Here is an 18,160-nt window from a genome sequence, read left to right on the forward strand (position 1 = left end):
TGCAGCTCACAGAAATATGCATTTACATCCTTGGGACAAGAGTTGTCAGTAAAGCCTTCCCAATTTGCTCTAGCTAAGCCCAAAGGACCTCTGATATCTCTACCAAACAATAACTGATTTGGACTAAATCCTAGGCTTTCTTGGACTGAATCACGGAGAGCAAACGTCAAATATGGTACCGCTTGATCCCATGAATTTGAATGCTTTAGTACATAAGACTTCAACAATTGTCCGTAGTTCTGAATGGCCCTCTCCACTAAACCATTTGACTGAGGGTTATACGCCACTACAGGGGCATGCTGAACCTCAGCCAACTCACAGAAAATTTTCATCACCTGTGACATCAAATTAGGGGCTTGATCAGTCATTAGTACTTTCATCACACCATATGTGGACACAAATTCCATTAAGGCCTTAGCTACTGACACAGATGTAATGTTTCTCACACAAAAGGCACAAGGAAATCTGGTTGCATGGTCAACTATAACTACAATATACTGTTTTCCCGAACTACTTTTAGGTAAAGGACCTAAAATGTCCAAACTGACCCTTGCAAAGGGTTCATCAATTACTGGGTAGGGTCGTAGCTCACACCTAGTTCTATCAGTAGCGTGCCCAACCCGTTGACATACATCACATGTCTTGCAAAAATCCTTAACTGCTTTAGTCAACCCTGGCCAAAAAAAACTGCCTTTGAATTCTTTCCATAGTCCTTCTTATTCCTAGGTGTCCAGCCAATGGGACACTATGAGCCAGTTCTAAAATTTCTTCCCTGTACTTTCTTGGAATTACTAACTGTAAGGTTACTTTTCCCTTCTCAGAAAAGCCCTGCCTCCATTTTTGGCGATACAATAAGCCAGATTGCCATATAAATCTCTCAGGATTTTCTTTAGATACTTCTCCAGAAGCAACCTCTGCCTTTTCACATAACTCTTTTAAAGTAGTACATGATCTTTGTTCAGTTTTAAACTGCTCAGACCTTTCATGACATACATTTTCTTTATCCTCAAAATGGAAAGTTTCAACTTCCATAGCTGGACTAGGAGTGCTTAATGACTCATCTTTCTTTCCCTCCAATTGTGACTTAGTTAACTCAGCTTTTGCTGTCAACTCCACTTCCACCCCACTTTTTCTTTTTTGCTCACCTATATTTGACTTAAGTTTTTTTCCAGCTTTAGGAATCCTAGTTGGAAACTTTTCATGTACATCTTCTAATTCCCCCCTTTGAGCCTTCTGTTTCTCTCTTTTCTCAGTGCTTGTTTTAGCCTTTGACCTAGTAACTACTGCGTTCATTTGTCTAGATTGGTACAACACATCTGCTCCAATTATAAAAGGCATATCAGAAACATCATGTACAATGGCATATATGTCCTTTTCAATTCTGGGAGTCTGGATATGAATCAGTACTAAATCTAAGTACATAGGGGGTCCTTCATATGGGGTAACCTGCATCCTTCCCACCAACTGATGACTTATTTGCTTTAACAACTTTCTGTTGATAGAACTTATATCTGCCCCTGTGTCAACAGAACCTTCCACCCACAACTTCCCCCCAAGTAACACTTTCATAGCCCTGAGATCTCCAACCCACTGTCTCTGTTCCTCAGATATCACACTATTTACATCAACCAGCTGTAACTCTCCCATTCTCACTCTTGGTTCTTGTTCAGTGGATTTAACAAGTTCTTCATCACCAGCATATCTCTTAGTTGTCAGCGCAGAGTTTCTCCAGGACTTAGCAGAGTTCTTCATCACCACGGTGACCGGCTCTTCTCCTTCACTGGAACAAGCAGAACTACCTGGTGAATCATTAATCTCCTCCCAATCTTCATTTTGCACCAAAACCCGATTATTTCCAACATGTTGCACTCTTGTTTCTCTCTTATTTCTTGCACATTGTGATTTGAAGTGACCCCTTTCTCCACACAAAAAGCAGATTATATTCCTTGGTGTATAGATCTCAGCCGGTTTACTGGGCCTTGGAAAGAAGTCCTTTCTCTGAAGCAAACTTTTTTCTCCATCTTTACCCGTAAACTCAATATTTCTTGGGTTGGTTTTAAACAATTCTCTCTTCTCTGATACAAAACGTGCTGGTTTTCTTTCCTTGCTTTTTATGGCGGCCATCTGGTCTGCGAAAGCAGCCAAGTTAGATAAATCTAAGTTCTCTTTAGCTTGAACAAGAGCTGAGATTTCTTCGGGGAGTGTGTGAAAAAATTGCTCTCTTGCTATCAAGTTGCAAAAGTCTTCTATGGACTGAACCTTTGCAGCTCTATACCATTGCTGAACTATAAGTTTCAATCGAGCCATAAAAGCAACATAGCTCTCCTTCCTCTTAGGGAAAGCTCCCCTCAGTTCTTCTCTCAACTGGATCTCGGATTTTCCAAATCTGGCTAAGGCCTGCCTTTTAAAATTCTCATAGGTGGCTTCTTCCCCAAGTGTAAGTTCACCTAATAACTGAGCTAAATCTCCAGCAACGCAAGGCCATAACGCCCTCACTTGCTCTCTTCTGGGAACTTCATTTTCTCTCAAGGCAGCTTCAAACAAAGCTAAAAAACTTTCCACTGACTCACCCTGCTGATACCTGGGGAACTGTCTCTTCTGCCAAGCTGCAGTCGACTCCCTCTGTCTATCCTGCATCAGCAAGTTCATGGTGGTTTCTTGTGCGTGCATAAACGTTTGCAGCATCCTCATCCATCCCTCAGTGCTGGTTGGTACTGAGGAATCGTCTGTATCTATACTATCCCGTCTGGTTGCATTAACTCTGGGTAGTCCTCTGGGGTGTACTACAGACCTTTCTTGGTCATTCTCATCCATGTCTCTCAACTCCTTGCCATTCAACAGCTGTCCCGTGGCTCCCAACTCTTGAGCTACCACTCTGCTGCTTGATTCTGGCTCAGCTGAGAAAAATGGTGTGCATATTCTGGGCTCTTCCAGTGTGACCTGCACTTCATTCACCTTTTTAGATTGAGGTTTCACTACTGGTTCGTCCATCTGCACATTCAACTGAAATCTGTGGTTTGTACTAGAGCAAATTTACACTCTTTGCTTGCCAACAAAATGCTCACTGAGTGTATTTCAAAATCCCTCCGCTTGCCACCATGTCAAGGAAGACTCCACAGTCCCCTTCTACTTGAATTGCTTATTGATTCAATACACTCATAGAAACTTCTTTTTTGTAGTTTATTACATATAACAGGCAAGCTTACAAGTTGCTCTAACGAATTAACAAAAGAAAACTTCAGGAAAAAACGAACTGGGCTTCAGCTTCAGTTAAACCCTCACTCACTAACTGCCCTTCCTGTGTTCTGAGCCACATCCTCCAACTGACACTTTCAGAATGTTCCTGAACTCTTCACACCGCCCCATCCCCGTGGGGCTCTGGGTGGTGCACAACATAAAGCTCAATACAAATAAATATGGTTAAAACCTTTAAAAACAGCAGTAGAATAATAAGAGGCGTCCAAGTACCCTAATTTTAAATCCTCCCCTAAGAGGGAGGGAGCGGCGAGTCCCATTAAATAAAAGGACCCAGGTGTTAAGAGCTAAAGGGGGGGGGCACCTTCAGCGGCTGGTCCCTCCAAGGGCCCGGCGGAACAGTTCCGTATTACAGCCCTGCGGAACTCCCCAAGGTCCCACAGGGCCCGGCCGGCTGGTGGAAGAGTGTTCCACCAGGCCGGGGCCAGAGCCGTGAAGGCCCTGGCCCGTGTGGAGGCCAGCCGCATCATTGAGGGGCCAGGGACCACCAAAAGATTGGCCTCAGCCGAGCGGAGAGGCCGTGTAGGGACATATGGGGTGATGCGGTCTCGCAGGTATAAGGGTCCCAAGCCACGTAAGGCCTTAAAGGTCAGCACCAACACCTTGAAGATGATTCGGAACTCTACCAGGAGCCAATGATTCGGAACTCTACCGGGATGTGTTCCCAAATGGCGCTGCCTGTAAGCAACCGTGCCGCCGCATGTTGGACCAGTTTTAGTCTCCGAATCAGACGCAAGGGAAGGCCCGCGTAGAGCGAGTTACAATAGTCCAATCTGGAGGTGACCGTTGCATGGACCACAGTGGCTAGGTCCGCTTGGGAGAGGAAGGGAGCCAACCGCCGGGCCTGACGAAGGTGGAAGAAGGCAACCCGGGTTATATGGGCCACCTGGGTCTCCATTGAAAGAGAGAAATCCAGGTGGACCCCCAGGCTGCGAACGGAGGGGGTCGGCGCCAATGTGACCCCCTCCCACACCGGCCGCTGGAAAATCCCGCCCCCTCCCTCGCGGCCAAGCCAACGGATCTCCGTCTTCGATCTCCTTACAATCTCTGTCTTGTAAGGATTGTAAGGATCTCCTTACAATCTACTGGAATTCTCTGTCTCCACACAGATCATTAAGAAATGGAAACGAAACCGGTGTGGACGCCATCTGCACTTACAGATATGACTCCACCACGCCCACGTTTGACAGAGTGAAAATGTATGGTGAAATAGTTAACCGGACTCAGAATTTCACCAAGATAGGCCCCTACCTCTTGGAGAGAGACAGCCTCTACGTCAATGGTAAGTATCCGATTTTGGATGGCTGGAGTAAATGTGGTCTAACAGTCGTGTGACAATGAGGGTGATTGCATTCATTGAGCCTCCATTGGTCAGGAAGTGAAGGGTCCCGTAGTGAATGAGAATTGCTTCAAAGTGGGCGTTCTCAATTTCACGAGAGAAAGAAATAACATCGAACCACGGTTGACTGGATTTCGGTGAGTTTCATCATGTGTTTGGTAACCTTTCGGAAGTAGTTACAAAACCTTCTAACGTTTTCTTCTGTGACTTCTTTACATTTCAGGGTTCCATGAAATACCTCCAACCAAAAGTAAGTACAACAGATACCTATCCCTCAGACATTCCTCCCCCTTGTTTTTCATTTAGGAAACCCATAGCTATTCTGCCTGTGGGACGTTTAAAAAAATGCATGCTGTGCTTTTCTCCAGCTGTGTTGCCAACCACCACGACCACCCCATCTCCTGGGATCCAAGACTTCACGGTGAACTTCACCATCACCAGCCTCACATATAGGTCAGAGATGGGTGTCCGTAACTCAAGAAGGTTCAACTCTACAGCCAGAAGTGTGAGCAAAGTGGTAAGTGTGTGGAGACCATGTAATAATAATATAGATATTATTGTCATGGCATTGTCAGAGATCAAAGACAGAATTGCTTCCCTCCCCAAATGAGTATTGAGCTGGAGAGCCTTGTGTACAGGGAAAAGGTTGAAAGAGTTATGGTATTTTCAGTTCATAAGAATTGTGTCCCAGGGAAGAGGAGGAGGAGGAGGAGGAGGAGGAGGAGAAGAAGAGGAGGAGGAGGAGGAGGGGGGGAGGAGGGGGAGTTTGGATTTATATCCCCCCTCTTTCTCTCCTGTAGAAGACTCAAAGGGGCTTACAACCGCCTTGCCCTTCCCCCCTCACAACAAACACCCTGTGAGGTGGGTGGAGCTGGGAGAGCTCCGAAAAGCTGTGACTAGCCCAAGGTCACCCAGCTGGTGTGTGTAGGAGTGCACAGGCTAATCTGAATTCCCCAGATAAGCCTCCACAGCTCAGGCAGCAGAACGGAGGATCAAACTCGGTTCCTCCAGATTAGAACGCACCTGCTCTTAACCACTATGCCACTGCTGCTCCAGTGTCAGATGTTTGTAAGATTATGCACGGTGTGGAAATACTAGAGGGGATATATTTCAGCCAATTAAACTGGTGAGTGGTGGGTTCAAGACAGAAAAGGTGAAAAAACAGTGTATTCCTATGAAGCTCTTTGCTTTTAGGGTGAGTGGAATAACTTAGTATGGGACCACACTGTAAGTTTTCCACACCACCTATATGGTATTTTAAGAGTCACCAGTTTGGAGACTGGGTCCTTCTCCACCTGGCTCTGAAAGTCCTTTCTCTCTCCCACTAATCATTTTTTCTATTTTCTTTTTTGCATTTGCTCTAACCGTTCAACAGGTTCAGAATTGAAAAGCTTGCTATGTTGTGGTGGTTTGGGTGGTTCTAATGAAAAGGTAGTCCACAACATTTGTTTTTAGACATACGGGGTTCCTGGTTTTCATCTTATTATCCAAAGCACAGACAACGCATAAATCCTAATCCAGTTCTCTGTGTTGTGCAGCTTCATCAAACGATAGAGGCAAGCAGCGATGAACTTACAATTCTTGGGTGTCAAGCCACAAGTTTTAGGTAAGGTCTCCTTCTTGGTGCGTTCAGTTTTGCTACGATATAAAATTATGCCTTGGAAATTCTTTGTGATCGGTTTGTCCCCTTTTAGACAAAATTATCTATATTATTATAAATCCCTGTGTCGCTGAATAGTTTATGTGTGTTGCATATGTTGGGCTGTGAACTGGATGACTCTAATATTACTGGGTATGGAGTTTAAAGCCATAAGTGCTCAGAACGTTTTTGCCTCGTTTGATAGTTTGGCAGTTGGCGCTGAATCCTGAGAATATTTTTGTTTAAAAATACGTTTCTAGTCCTCAAGGGCGCACAAAGAGGGTATACAACCGTAATGGTGAGCCTTTCGGGCTCAGTGAGTGTACAACTCAGAAAACACCTAACTTGACACTGCTGGCACCTATTTACCCTTCCCCCTCCTTTGAACAGTGGCGTGTTTGCCTAGGGACAAGGGGTACCCCTTGTCCCCGGGCACCACTCTTCTAGTCACATGGGGGCGCAAAATTGCCCCCCATGTGACCAGGAAGATGGCAGCGGGGGGCAGAGCCAGGCGCCCTTGACCCTGCCCATGTCGATGAGACATGGGCAGGGTTGAGGGCATTCGAAGATGACTAGGCCAGCAGGACATGAGCAGAAACAAGGGCGTCCGAGGGTGCATGGCTCCACCTCCCCGGGCTCCCAGCCAGCTGCCGGCAGTCCCTTCTGCCCTCCCAAATCTGCCCCCCACTGAACCACCCCCCAGGCCAGGGGAGCACCCAGAGACAATTTGTCTCTGGGCACCATTTACCCTTGGTACGCCTCTGCCCCCAAACAAAAGAAAAACAATTATTTACACATTTGTTTTTTTAAATATAGTTTAATCAGGTGTGGTGCTATATATTATATACAGAAACATGAAATAATTACAAAAATCAAATATGAGCAAAACAAACCCAGACTCATGTAAGACAATTATAATGAAAAAAACAGATTCATTATTAAACCAATTATAAACCCAATTTCATGCGGCGTATTAATCAAACAGGAAGAAAACAGCATTTATGCAGAATATAAAGTGAGAAAAAATAACATAAAAATAATTGAAAACGATACACACACTGATAATTGGGCCTACACTAGTGCACTAAAAATTGTCCTACTTTTAATTTGAAGTGAACTAAAAACAATGGAATACATTGCATTTGATTTGATTAATATCAATTAATGACTTTTTTGTTGCTGAGTTTTAATATGTAAGTCCATAATTGAAGGTAGGTACTTTATGCGTTTCAAGTCCAAGTGGAACTACCCTGTTTCTCCGAAAATAAGACATCCCCTGAGAATAAGACGTAGTAGAGGTTTTGCTGAAGGTTTTGCTAAATATAATCCTGAGAATATGAGTGCTAATTTTTGTCATTCCTTTTCCCATCCTTGTGGCTGGACAGAGAAACAGCTTGTTGTCTTTGACAGTACATATGATCTTGGTGTTTTCCAGATCACTGGAGGATGGGGACCACACAGGTGTGGATGCCATTTGCACCTACAGAAAGGACTCCCCCACTGACCGAAAGAAGATGTATCATGGAATAGTTAACACCACAAATGGTTTCACCAGGATGGGACCCTACCAGGTGGACCAGAACAGCCTTTACGTGAATGGTAATGGAAAAATCTTGGGAGCATTTAAACCTTTGGGGGCATGAGTTCAGTGTGATCACCTCAGTCCTCCCATGTGCACATTCAAATCATCTGATGCCAGATTCAGTGGTGTAGTGGTTAAAAGCAGGTGCACTCTAATCTGGAGAACCTGGTTTGGTTCCCCGCTCTTCCACTTGATCTGTGGAGGCTTGACCTTGGGCTAGTCACAGTTCTTCTGAGTTCTCTCAGCCCCACTCACCTCACAAAGTGTTTGTGCGGGGGGGGGGGAGAAGATTGTAAGCCCCTTTGAGTCTCCTTACAGGAAAGAAAGGGGGGATATAAATCCAAACTCTTCTTCATCTTCTTCTTTGTGCAAATGAATCCAGTTCCACAGGTAGTCCCGAGTTCCTCTCAAGTCCTGCCTAGGATGGTTTTGTATTACATTTGTTATTACCATTTGTACTGGCCCAGTGTTGGCTGGAAAGAGAAGCGATAGCCTTTCTTTCTAAACCTTTTACAATCCCGGATCCTGTGACATGAAACATAATTCCTAGGTTTGAGTCCTCTGAGAGGAGAAGCATAAAGTGTTTGTATACGCTATGCTTGAGTGGAAAAACGGAGCGAGATTCTTCAGAATTTTTTCCTAAATTGCTTTCATTTTCAAATGTTTACACCACTCAAATAGGGGTGCCAACTGTGGACTGAGAAATTCATGGAGATTTGGGGGCGGGGCCTAGGGAGGGCAGAGTTTGTGGTAGGAAGGGAGAGCGGCTAGAATGCAGTGCCATACAGTCTACCCCCTGAAGCAGCCATTTCCTGCAGGGGAAACTGGTCATGTAATCTGGAGATCAGATGTAATCCCAGTAGATCTCTAGGCTCCATTTCTAATAAGGTCTATGGTGGAGCAGGGAAGCAAAAGCTACTGAAAGCCAGTCCGAGGAGAAGTAGTGAACAAAAAGCACCTAATGAGTTCCAAATTAGTTAAGGGCTGACAGATTGTTTTCAAGCCAAGACGGGAGTATATTATCGGGCCAAAAAGAATTCTTTCTACAAAATCATATCTAGCTTTGTGAATGAATGGCCCATAAAGGATTGCTATTATATCTCAGCCTTGAGTGCGGTCTCTTTACTTTTTTTTTTCTTTTTTGAGTCTTGTAAGCCTGAGTGGCTACAATTAGTGGTAGCTCTGTGTAGCTACGTTGGATAACCATTTTGGTCATATTTCATGTTTACTAATTGCATGTTTAGATATTTGGGAAGTCCTCATGTTTAAAGGAAATTGCTAATCCATTTTGGGTTTTGCTCATTATATACTCATATGAGATATTGGACACTGCAGTTCAGAAACAAATATTTCATTTATTATCAATATAAAAACATGGTGAATAGGTACTTGAAGCATATTTGGTGCAGATCTATAAATTTATATTTGTGCCCACCTGGATGATGGCAACATTGCATTCAAATGATATAACTGTTTTTTTTAAAAAATTCAGCTCAATTCTTAAACAGGGGCAACCACGAGAATTCTCGTACGAGAGACAGTTTCTCTGTCCCTCTTCTGAGTAGCATCAACAGAAGAGCTATGCACAGAAACTTCAGTTCAGAGTTTACTGACAGATTCATGTATGCATGCATGATTTGCAATTATGTACATATCTCCCCACACTCCCTGAATGATAGAAGTCTATGTAGAGTTATTATCTTGTTAGCTTATTAGTTGCCGGCGGTAGACATTGGTTCCTCGCTGGCTTCGGGTGGTAGACCTGGGCGCTGTTGCCAACCTGGCGCTCCTCTGTGAGATTGGCAGATGGCTCGATCTCTTCCCCATGTTGTCTAGGAAAAATGGAGTCGAGGGGAAGGGGGGAAACTAAGATTTTGCCCCGGGCTCCATTTTCCCTAGATTCTTCTGACTATATCTAAAATGAACCTCTTGGATCAACACAACTAGTATGTATTCCCTCGTTTGCGTTCTCATGGTTATATTTAGCATTTTGGTTTATAAGAATCAGCCTCCAAAGCTTGTGAGTATTCAAAAAAATATTTTGTTTATGCTTCCTTTGGTCGCAAACTTACTCTCATATAAGCCATTATTCAAGAGGCAGCACTATGGTACATGAAGCTATTATAGTGAACCAGACTCTTAGACCAGGGAAGTCAGTATTGTCTCCTCAAACTGGCAGGGGCTCTCCAGGGTCTCAGGCAGAGGTCTTTCCCATCAGCCAAACCTAGTGATGCAATTGTTCCAAGCTCTCATTTGGGGCAGCAGCAGGCAATCATTGTACGCCCTGGTGATTTTTGCAATACCGTAAGGTCTTGGGGTTCACCTCTAGGACTGTGGGCTCTATGCCCAAATATGTAATGCTTGCACACATACTAAGCAGTGTACTTCAAGAATCTCCCTGAGACATTAAAATGGGGGCTGCTTTGAATATTCTCCAGATCCCAACATTTCCTCAGATTTGATGTGTATTGTCAAAGGCTTTCGCGGCTGTATTCAACTGGTTGTGGTGGGTTTTCCGGACTGTTTGGGCATGGTCTGGTGGATCTTGTTCCTAACGTTTCGCCTGCATCTGTGGCTGGCATCTTCAGAGGTGTATCACAGAGGGAAGTCTGTTACACACTGTGTCAGTGAGAATGGAATGCTTAATGGGGTATATATTGTCCATGTCCCAGGGTGGGGAACCAATCAGTAAGTGTTTGGGTGGGCAATTACTAAGGTGTTCCAGTTTCCATGTTGCATTTCTGACGATGAAGCAGTGCACTAAGAAATGGTCTATTAGGTGTAACTGGCCGCTGCTCTCCATTCTAAAATATGATTGTTGTGGAGAAGGTGGCAAGAGGAAGTATTTGGAGCCACTGAATGAAGCTGATGGGACAACAGAAGTATATTTTTCATTCAGGCCAGCTCAGGAATTGCAAAGTTTCTTTGTTTCCAAGGCTTGGGGATAGGCTTGGTGAATACCCTAGAAATTTGGTAAAATTCGGATTTGGATTTATTTGGGCATAAAATTATCTGTATGCCTGAATAACACAAACAACATATTCAGATATACCCGAATATTCGGGTGTACCTGAAAAATTCAGGTCTGTCCATATTATATTGTATTTTTTGTATCTCTGTGATTTTTTTGCATTTTGGCCTGCAGGGGGCGCATTTTTAAAGCTAGCGGCACCACAATTTCAAGATATCATCCGAAGACTCTCCTGATGACACCACCCAAGTTTGGTGAAGTTTGATTCAGTGGGCTCAAAGTTATGAACCCTCAAAATGGGTGACCCATACCCATTGTTTCCAATTGGGAGCTAACAGGAGATAGGGGCTACCCCTTTGAGGGTCTACAAAGTTGGACCCCCTGAACCAAACTTCACCATATCAGGGTGGTATCATCAAGACAGTCTCTGGATGAAACCATGAAAGTTTGGTGCTCGTAGCTTTAAAAATGCACCCCTGACAGGCACCCCAAGAAACAGCCCAGGTCTCTGCTCTTGCAGTGCGCGGCTCCGGTATGGTGTTGTTGTTATCTTGTCCATCAAAATTCTGTAATTCCCTTGCATTAGGATTACGTTCATATTAGGGCAGGACATATTCGGCTGATTTTGGCCTGAATGTGCCCAGACTCGGGGCAAATCTGGGATTCGGTGCACCCGAATCTCCAAGCCGACTTGAGGACTTCCATGAGCTGTCATCTTAAAAACTAGCCTTTTGGGGAGGGGAGTCTTTTGCAACCCCTGTTTCAGTGCCCAGGATTTGGATTAGTAAATGTAATTTTGGAACAGCAGCAAAAAGCACATGAAAATGTGAAGGTGCTACTTAGAATAGCAGAAGAAGCCAATTCGACACTCAAAGGTTACTTAGGGTCAGCTCTGGGATGATGAGTAATAAGCAAACAAATAAACTAGGTTTGCTAACTCTGGGTTGTGAAATTCCTGGAGATTCCTGGAGAATCTGGGGAAGGTAGAGATTGCTCCGAGAGAGCTCAGCATGGATGTGATACTATTCAAAATTATTTCTTTCTTAAAAGTGGGATTTTTCTCTTTTCCAGATGTCTCTACCACTGCCTCTACCACTACCACTGTCGCTACCACTACCAAGACTCAAACCCTTGGGTATTTCACTGTGAACTGCACTTTCACCAACCTGCGTTATACAACTGACTTGGGAAGGCATGGATCCCGGAAATTCAGCTCCACAGAAAGAGTCATACGAAATTATGTAAGCCTCACAACCTACTCTATTTCTATGTTTGTTTGTTTTTTAATAATTTGATTTCTAGCCCTCCCTGAACCTTAGTGTGGTCAGGGCAGCTTATGATAAGAGTTCCAGATTAAAATTAGCAATAGTAAATTACGAATGTGACATAAAATTAATCTTTCACAAAACTGAGGGAATGAGATAAAGAAAAGGAGATTGAGGGAAGGGAAGGGAAGAAGGGGCGAGGAAAGGGAAGAGAGAGGAGGGAGGCCAATTGTAATGAAATACCGTTGCTACCCTCAAGGCCTGGTGGGATAAGTCTGCAGAATTGTGATAAAGTCCAGGTCCCATTTGACAGTGCATTCCAATACGCCTGAGCCATGGTGGAAAAGGCCCTTGCCCTCGTCAAGGACAGCTGGATGTCTTTTGGCCCAGGGATCACCAACAAGTTGTTATCCATAGAGCAAAGTGCTCTCTTTGGGGTATATTTGGAGGAGATAAAGGCAGGGTGGGGGGATGGCGCCCGGGGCAACTTGTATGCCTGAGCACTCTGCCTCTGAGAGGAGGGGTCACCTATTTGTGCCCTACTTCTTTCTCGTAGGGCAGAATTAAACCTTTCAGAGAAACTGAGGGGCCTCAATGGAGAGTGTCTGATTTGTGATCCAGCGTTCAATCCCGGGCACCTCCAGGAGAAACCACCCCTAGACAACCAGAGTAGATGGAAGTGGGCAAGGTTCAGAACTATAAAGTAGCATCCTGTATTCATGAAAGTTGTGATGTCTGTGAACAGCAAGTGGGGGATCCACAACGACACAAGAAGTCGGGAGAGCTAATTCCTCTTCCTGCTGAACCCCCGTATCCTCCTCTCATCTATGCCTCCTGTTTTCCTCCCTTTGCTCTAGCTCTGTTTAGCTGCCTGTTTAGCTTTACATTCACCCAGTCATTCATGCACCTTCTCTCCTGTTTGGCTATTTGCCAACGGAGTAAAGTAAGGGGAGAAGCAGGCCTGGGGAAGGAGGAAGCCACCCGTAGACACTTGTTCTGTGGTTTTGTCCTTCATTTTGGATTTCTGCAACAGTGGGACTTCCATGAGCCACCTGATCACCATCCCTGCCCCAGGGTCTGCCCATTGCTTGGTTCAGTTGGGTCAGGTGTGTTGTGTCTGTTGACTTCCTCCCAATAACCAGACTTAGGGCTTCAGAAACCAGGTTTCATAGAATCACAGAGTTGAAAGAGACCCCAAGGGCCATCAAGTCCAACCCCCTGCAGTGCAGGAACACACAATCAAAGCACACCTGACAGATGGCCATCCAGCCTCTCTTTAAAAACCTCTAAAGAAGGAGACTCCACCACACTCCTAGGTAGCGTATTCCACTGTCGAACACCCCTTACTGTCTGGAAGTTCTTCCGAATGTTTAGATGGAATCTCTTTTCCTTCACCTTGAACCCATTACTTCTGGTTCTAGGCTCTGGAGCAGCAGAAAACAAGTTCGCTCCCTCACCAACATGACAGCCCTTCAAATGTCTAAACATGGCTATCATGTCACCTCTTAACCTTCTCTTCACCAAACTAAACGTACCCAGCTCCTTAAGTCTCTCCTCATAGGGCATGGATTCCAGGCCTTTTACCATTTTGGGTTTATTGTACCAGAGTACGGACTGTGGAGAATTGGAGAATTGGGTTTATTTTATCACAGTGCGAACTGGCACACTCCATGGTGTTTGACCGAAACTGGCATTCACGTACAAAACAGCACCTAAGTACCCCCTCCCCTAATGATCATCCCCAAAAGCCTTTTCTGACTGCACAGCTCTCTCCATGGTCAGAGGCCAGATAAGGAGCAGGGGTTGCCTGGCCGAGCTGAGCAAGTTCGTTTCTTCTACCCTAGACAAAGCACAAGCGCTAGCGAGGGAATCTTGGGTGCCACAATCTCCCAGAATCCCCTGGATGGTGATGGCAAGGCAAAAAGGGGGACTAGGGCTTGACATGGTATTACTCTGAGGTTTTTTTTTAATCATATTTTTCTCCAAACCTTGTGTTCTTCCCCTGGTTTGCTGAAATCTGCATTGTAGCTTAGGATACCCCTTGGGGTGTAAAAGTTTGGGGTATCTGACATAAAGATAATTGTCTAACAGTTTCATCTTCAACTGCAGTCCAAGGGGAGCATCAGAATTGGGGTTTTCTGCCTTTGTGATCAGACCCTCTCTGCCTCCCCCCTTAGCCCCTCCCCCCCGCAATGTATGTAACAAATTCATAAGCCGTCTTCTCGTTTCCAGATGGAACCCATTCTAAAGGGCACCAGTATTGGGTCAGCATTCATTGCGTGCCAAGTGGAGAATTTTTGGTAAGAGGCTGTGTGGAAGGTGGAGCGAAGGTCCATGATCAGCTCGGGGGAAACATGGGGAGCTGGACGTGAACAGTTCAGAAGGCAAAATTAGGAGAAGTCCCTCAAACATAAAGCTGGCGACCTCAAGATGATCTGCCAGTCTGCAAACCAGTTCCCTTGGGGAAAATAGCAGGCTTGGAGGGAGAACTCCCTAGAAGAGAAGAAGCGTTTGGATTTATACCCAGCCTTTCTCTCCTGTAAGGAGACTCAAGGCTGCTTACAAACTCCTTTTCTTCCTCTTCCCACAACAGACACCTTATGACCGTGGTGGCGAACCTATGGCACTCCAGATGTTCATGGACTACAATTCCCATCAGCCCCTGCCAATTGGCCATGCTAGCAGAGGCTGATGGGGTGTAGTCCCATGAGCTATCTGGAAGATCTGCTCAGAACCGCCACCTACTACTATGAGTAGATGAGGGCTCTCAGGAACTAGGACAAAGAGGCAGGAGCAGCACTACTCTGGGAGCTGTGGCTATGTAAACTCCGCTTTGCTTCATATTGATGTATTTGGGGCTGTGTAGGGATGGGTGGAGGAAAGGGGAAGTAGGATGATGTATGAGTCTGAAATTGTGTGCATCGAGGAATGCTGCTGTAAATTTCGTTGTGCGTGCACAATGACAATAAAATGCTTATGCTTATGCTTATGAGGCTGAGAGAGTTCAGAGAGAACTGTGACCAGACCAAAATCACCCAGCAGGAATGTAGGAGTGGGGAAACAAATCTGGTTCTCCAAATCAGAGTCTGCTCATGTGGCAGAGCGGGGAATCAAACACGGTTCTCCAGATTAGAGTCCACCTGCTCTTAATCACTACACCACGCTGGCTGGTATAGCATTATACTCCACTGAAGTCCCTCCCTTCCTCAAATCCCACCCTCCCCAGACTCCACCCCTAAAATTTCCTGGAATTTCCACATTTTCTTCTGAAGCCAGGAGTTTCCCTGATGCTGCAGGATCATAGAGTCAAGGAAAGGCTCCTTGTGCTGTAAGCAAATGCCCATACTAATAAAATGGGGACAAGGAGGGCAACTCAACAACTTTGTCTAGGAGAGCGTGGCCATTTTTCTGTGGTAAAATATTAAGACCTGCTGTGGCTTGGATGACCCAGGCTAGACTGATCCCATCAGATTTCAGAGGCTAAGCAAGGTCGGCCCTGGTTAGTACTTGGTTGAGAGACCTCTAGTGAAGTCCAAGGTTGCAATGCAGAGGCCGACAGTGTCTGACCACCTCTGTTCCTCTCCTGCCTTGAAAACCCTACAGCAGAGGTGGCGAACCTTTGGCACTCCAGATGATATGGACTACAATTCCCATCAGCCCCTGCCGACCTGAGCCAATTGGCCATGCTGGCAGGGGCTGATAAGTCTGGAGTGCCAAAGGTTAAGCCTGCGGCACTACAGGGTCACTTCAAGTCGGATGTGACTTGAGGACACTTTCCACCTGACAAAAGTGTGCCTCTTGACAAAACTCAGATTCGTTGTGGGGGGGGGATTTCAGAGGGGGGATGTCAGAGACCCTTAGCAGCAGTGGCGTAGGAGGTTAAGAGCTCGTGGATCTAATCTGGAGGAACGGGTTTGATTCCCAGCTCTGCCGCCTGAGCTGTGACTTATCTGGGGAATTGTTAGCGGTACACTCCCACGTGCCAGCTGGGTGACCTGGGCTGAATCACTGACTTCTCGGAGCTCTCTCAGCCCCACCTACCTCACAGGGTGTTTGTTGTGAGGGGGGAAGGGCAAGGAGATTGTAAGCCCCTTTGAGTCTCCTGCAGGAGAGAAAGGGGGGGATATAAATCCAAACTCTTCTTCTTCTTAGTGAAATCCCACCTATTTGGACCTTCTGTAGGTTTCTAAAACAGAATTCGGGGGCAAGTTTGGGGTGGATGGAGGGTTGGACAAAGAGGCCCTTGCTGTGCTGCTGGTTTCCTTCTTTATTTATTGGTCTTATAGACAGCCCTCCCCCGGAGGCTCTTGTATGTATTGTTATGTATTGTTCTTGTATGTATTGTTATGAAATTTATGCAGTGTTTATCCATACAATGTTCACTGTGTATAAGATAAGAGTAGCTCTCCTAGATCCAACCCAAGAAGTCCATCTAGGTGAGCATCTTTCATCGCACAGTGGTTAATCAGCATGCCTGTCAGGAGGACACAGGTGCTAAAGTCCACTCATGTTGCTGCTTTCTATTCCACCACCAGTATGCAGAGGCACACTGCCTCTGAACATGGAAGTTCCATTTAGCCAACCGAACTAATCCTCCACAAATTCATGCAGTCCCCTTTTAAAGGCAACTGAACTAGTGCTCATCACTACGTTCTGTGACCATGGATTCTGTAAAGCTAATTCGTCTTCAAGTGAAGAAGTACTTTCCTGCATCCTGAATCTGCTGCCCATTGGCGTTAATGGCTGCCAGTTCTAGTATTGTGAGAAAGGGGGGGGGATTCTCTTTATCCATCTTGTATATAATTAGGTCTCTGTCATGCTCACCTTAGTTGTCTTTCCTCCAAACTAAATTTCCTCCAAACAGATTCTTAGTTGTCTTTCCTCCAAACAGATTCTTCAGCCTTTTCTCATAGGTAGCTGAAAGTCTCTGGAGAGGCAGCTCGTTTGCTAAATAGTAAAATAAATAACAGTAACAAAGGTGCTTGATTTCCCAAACCATTTTTGATTGTTCTTTTCTGCATCTTTTCCTATTATTACAATATCCTTTTTGAGATGCACCACATCTAATGCTTAATACAGAGTACTGACGCACCAGTCAAATTGAAATGTACGCACTTGTTGTAGGAAAGAGACAAAACGGCACAAAACAAGTATCTGAGCCATCTGCACAAGGGAGGCATAAAAAAAAATCAAAAAATGGGGGATTTTTTGAAATTTGGTTAGACACTTGCAAAACCAGACATCTCTAGGCATTTGTCCTCTCTCTCTGTACTATGAGCTCCCATTTTCTTCATTTCATGGCATAGATGGTGGAACGAATGGGACCAAACCTCCTACTGGGGGTCTGCAACCTGTGGCTCCAGATGTCCATGGACTACAATTCCCATCCAGCCCCTGCCAGAATGCAGCGGGGGCTGATGGGAATTGTAATCCTGAATCTGGAAAACCCAGTGTCCTACTGCATGTTGCCCACTAGTGAAGAAGGTTCTCCAAGATCTGGAGAAGTTCTGTGCCCTTCTATGACCTCAGTAAAGTGAGCCGTCTCCTCTTTCCCAGTGCTCTAACAGACATTTGCATTTCCTTAGGCCTGCACAAACCGGAAATGGTGTGACCATGGATGCCCTCTGCAGCTACCAGAAAAATCTTCACCCTACCCCTTTCGACCACGCAAAGGTCCAGAGGGAGATGAGCGAGAAGACGAACGGGGGCCGCAAAATGGAACGCTATGACATGCAGGAAAACAGTCTCCGAGTGAACGGTAACGCTGTCGTCGGCTAAGAGTTGCCCGAGGCAGCTTTGGCCGCGGTTGATTGCAGGTGCCGAAATCCTCTGCATCCAAATCCCTCCCCAGATTTTGGAATTCCTGATAATGTGGCCTTCTTCCTGAAGCGGAACCGATGCCTCGGGAGTTCTCTGTTACTCGCTTTCTCATTTCTGACATATGTTTGGTTTACTGCAACTTTCAGTTCTTTAGGCAAAGTCATGCATACCTTAATAAAAGACCCCACTTGGAAAATACCAGGTGATTTGAAGATGGAATCTAGGGGGGGCCTCAGTTTGGGAAGGGAAGAGACCTCAGCTGGATATAATGCCTTAGAGATCTCCCTCC

General features: G+C 45.4%; 1 protein-coding gene across 1 annotated transcript in view; it reads left to right on the plus strand.

Moving 5' to 3' along the window:
• LOC125433268 (mucin-16-like) overlaps positions 1 to 18,038 on the plus strand; it is a 56,883-nt gene extending 38,845 nt beyond the window's left edge. The window contains exons 16-24 of the mRNA XM_048497769.1: positions 4,365 to 4,537; positions 4,818 to 4,844; positions 4,963 to 5,111; positions 6,133 to 6,200; positions 7,669 to 7,832; positions 9,818 to 9,835; positions 11,858 to 12,027; positions 14,284 to 14,351; positions 17,637 to 18,038. Coding sequence (XP_048353726.1) covers positions 4,365 to 4,537; positions 4,818 to 4,844; positions 4,963 to 5,111; positions 6,133 to 6,200; positions 7,669 to 7,832; positions 9,818 to 9,835; positions 11,858 to 12,027; positions 14,284 to 14,351; positions 17,637 to 17,829 — 1,030 coding nt within the window. The 3' untranslated portion in view covers positions 17,830 to 18,038. The remainder of the gene's footprint in view (positions 1 to 4,364; positions 4,538 to 4,817; positions 4,845 to 4,962; positions 5,112 to 6,132; positions 6,201 to 7,668; positions 7,833 to 9,817; positions 9,836 to 11,857; positions 12,028 to 14,283; positions 14,352 to 17,636) is intronic.
• The last annotated feature ends 122 nt before the right edge of the window (positions 18,039 to 18,160 follow it).

This window comes from Sphaerodactylus townsendi, linkage group LG05, assembly GCF_021028975.2.
Source record: "Sphaerodactylus townsendi isolate TG3544 linkage group LG05, MPM_Stown_v2.3, whole genome shotgun sequence".
NCBI classification, from domain to species: domain Eukaryota; kingdom Metazoa; phylum Chordata; class Lepidosauria; order Squamata; family Sphaerodactylidae; genus Sphaerodactylus; species Sphaerodactylus townsendi.